At 39.9% G+C, this 1714-nt stretch overlaps 1 protein-coding gene across 1 annotated transcript in view; it reads left to right on the top strand.

Annotated features, from left to right (window-relative positions):
* The window catches only part of LOC103130857 (uncharacterized), a gene marked incomplete at its 3' end in the record, with an annotated part of 12738 nt that overhangs the window by 8784 nt on the left and 2240 nt on the right, over positions 1–1714 (top strand). The window contains exon 4 of the mRNA XM_016666228.1: positions 154–455. Coding sequence (XP_016521714.1) covers positions 154–455 — 302 coding nt within the window. The remainder of the gene's footprint in view (positions 1–153; positions 456–1714) is intronic.

The following is a 1714-nucleotide window of genomic DNA, read 5'->3' as shown; positions in this document are numbered from 1 at the left end:
AGTGATCTAAAGTCAGTAAGAAAAATAAAGTCAAAAAATATCTGCCCCATGTGAAATGATTTGATCGTCTTTAGCATGTAAGCTAAATGATATCTGAATGAAGATGGTTTTCTCGCTGCCTGTGTTGATTATTTCCTCCATGTTGTTCTTCAGATCCTCATCCAGCAGCGTCTCTCTCAGTGAGTCCTGACAGAGAGCAACACTTCACCTCTGAGTCTGTGACACTGAACTGTGGAGGAAACTCTGCTGAGTGGAGAGTGAAGAGGTTTAGAGATGGGTTTATAAGTTTTTGGGATGAATATTATGAAATAATCTCTGGTCACCGGTTGTCAGATTGCTCCGACTCATGGGAAATGACTGGATCCTCATGTACCATTAACAGTAACTTGTCCTTTAAATCAGTGTTCTGGTGTGAGTCTGGATCAGGAGAGTTCAGCGATGCAGTCAACATCAGTGTACATGGTATGTTAACACACGCTTTTTTTCATTCACCAGAAGAATTTTACAGAAATTAGAGACTGAATGCAGTCGACATTGAATGCCTCCTTGATGATGAAGCAGAAATAAAATGTCACGAGTTGGAAAACAAATAATTTATCAGTTTGGGAACATTTCACATGATATGTGCTTTGTTGTACTTCTGATTGGTGGATCTGATGAATGAGTGAGTTTGAGCAGCAGGACCCGTAACTATGAAGCATGACTTTTTTACTCTTGTTTTGCATTACATTTCATTTAAAATATTTCAGTCTTTCACTAAAATCAGAAAGGACTAGTTTTACCTGAGTGAAGTTGGCCCCCCCACTTTCTTCTGATCAGACAAAATCGGTGTCAAACGTTTGTGCAGCAAAAATTTTTGTTTGTGCCACTTTCATTTTAAAGATATAAAGAAATGTTTCTAGGGGTCATCAAAGGTCAACCAGCCCTCCCACCTTCTTCAAATCAGACAAAATGGGTGTCAGTCAATTTGACTATGTTTGTGCAGAAAAAAAAAAAAAGTTTGCGAAGCTTTGGCTTTGAAGATATTAATGAAAGGGCTGCAATATGTCGATCGTGGAAGGTTTTGAGTCGATCTCGGCATCAGGTGATAAACTGAACGCCACCAGGAAGCTGAGACCAGCATGTCCTCCTCTGACCCCTTATCAAAACGTTTGTAACTTTATTAAAGAACAACAACAACAACAAAACGTTTTCAACTTAATGACCCAACAACAAAAATAATCTCAGTAATTATTGTTTCAACAAGGTGTTGCGCAATTCTGTGCGTTTCGGTTCCATTATCAAAATAACGAGCAGAGCAGGAGTTTAAAATTAACTAATCAACCACCGCTGTGTTCAGGGAGCGCTTATTAATAATTCCAAAATAAATATAAAGCCTGTAAACCTAATACCGTAACAGACTGAATGTTATGTTTTCAACATAATATCTGGTCAGCTTGTGGAGCGCAGGAGGTTGCCATGGCAACGGCTGTGCTTATATGACAGAGAGAGACAGAGAATAAAAAGGTGCGAGTGGTTTAGAGTTGATCACCTGTTCGGGTTGTTTTACCTCTTTGTCTTGGCACATCACAGCCGCTGTAGTTTCTGAACTTTCAATAAACGACAAACTTGGATTAATTACCTCGTTTTTTGTGATCTGGAAGTCCCACAGGATCTTAGCTCGGTCATTCTCCACCACCTTTGGGGGTGTCCCCCACTTCGATCTCGGGGCTTC

Source organism: Poecilia formosa, unplaced genomic scaffold (assembly GCF_000485575.1).
Source record: "Poecilia formosa unplaced genomic scaffold, Poecilia_formosa-5.1.2 Scaffold685, whole genome shotgun sequence".
In the NCBI taxonomy this organism is placed as follows: Eukaryota; Metazoa; Chordata; class Actinopteri; order Cyprinodontiformes; family Poeciliidae; genus Poecilia; species Poecilia formosa.
The sequence above is the reverse complement of the archived record's forward strand: the minus strand, read 5'-3'. Positions and strand labels throughout refer to the sequence as shown.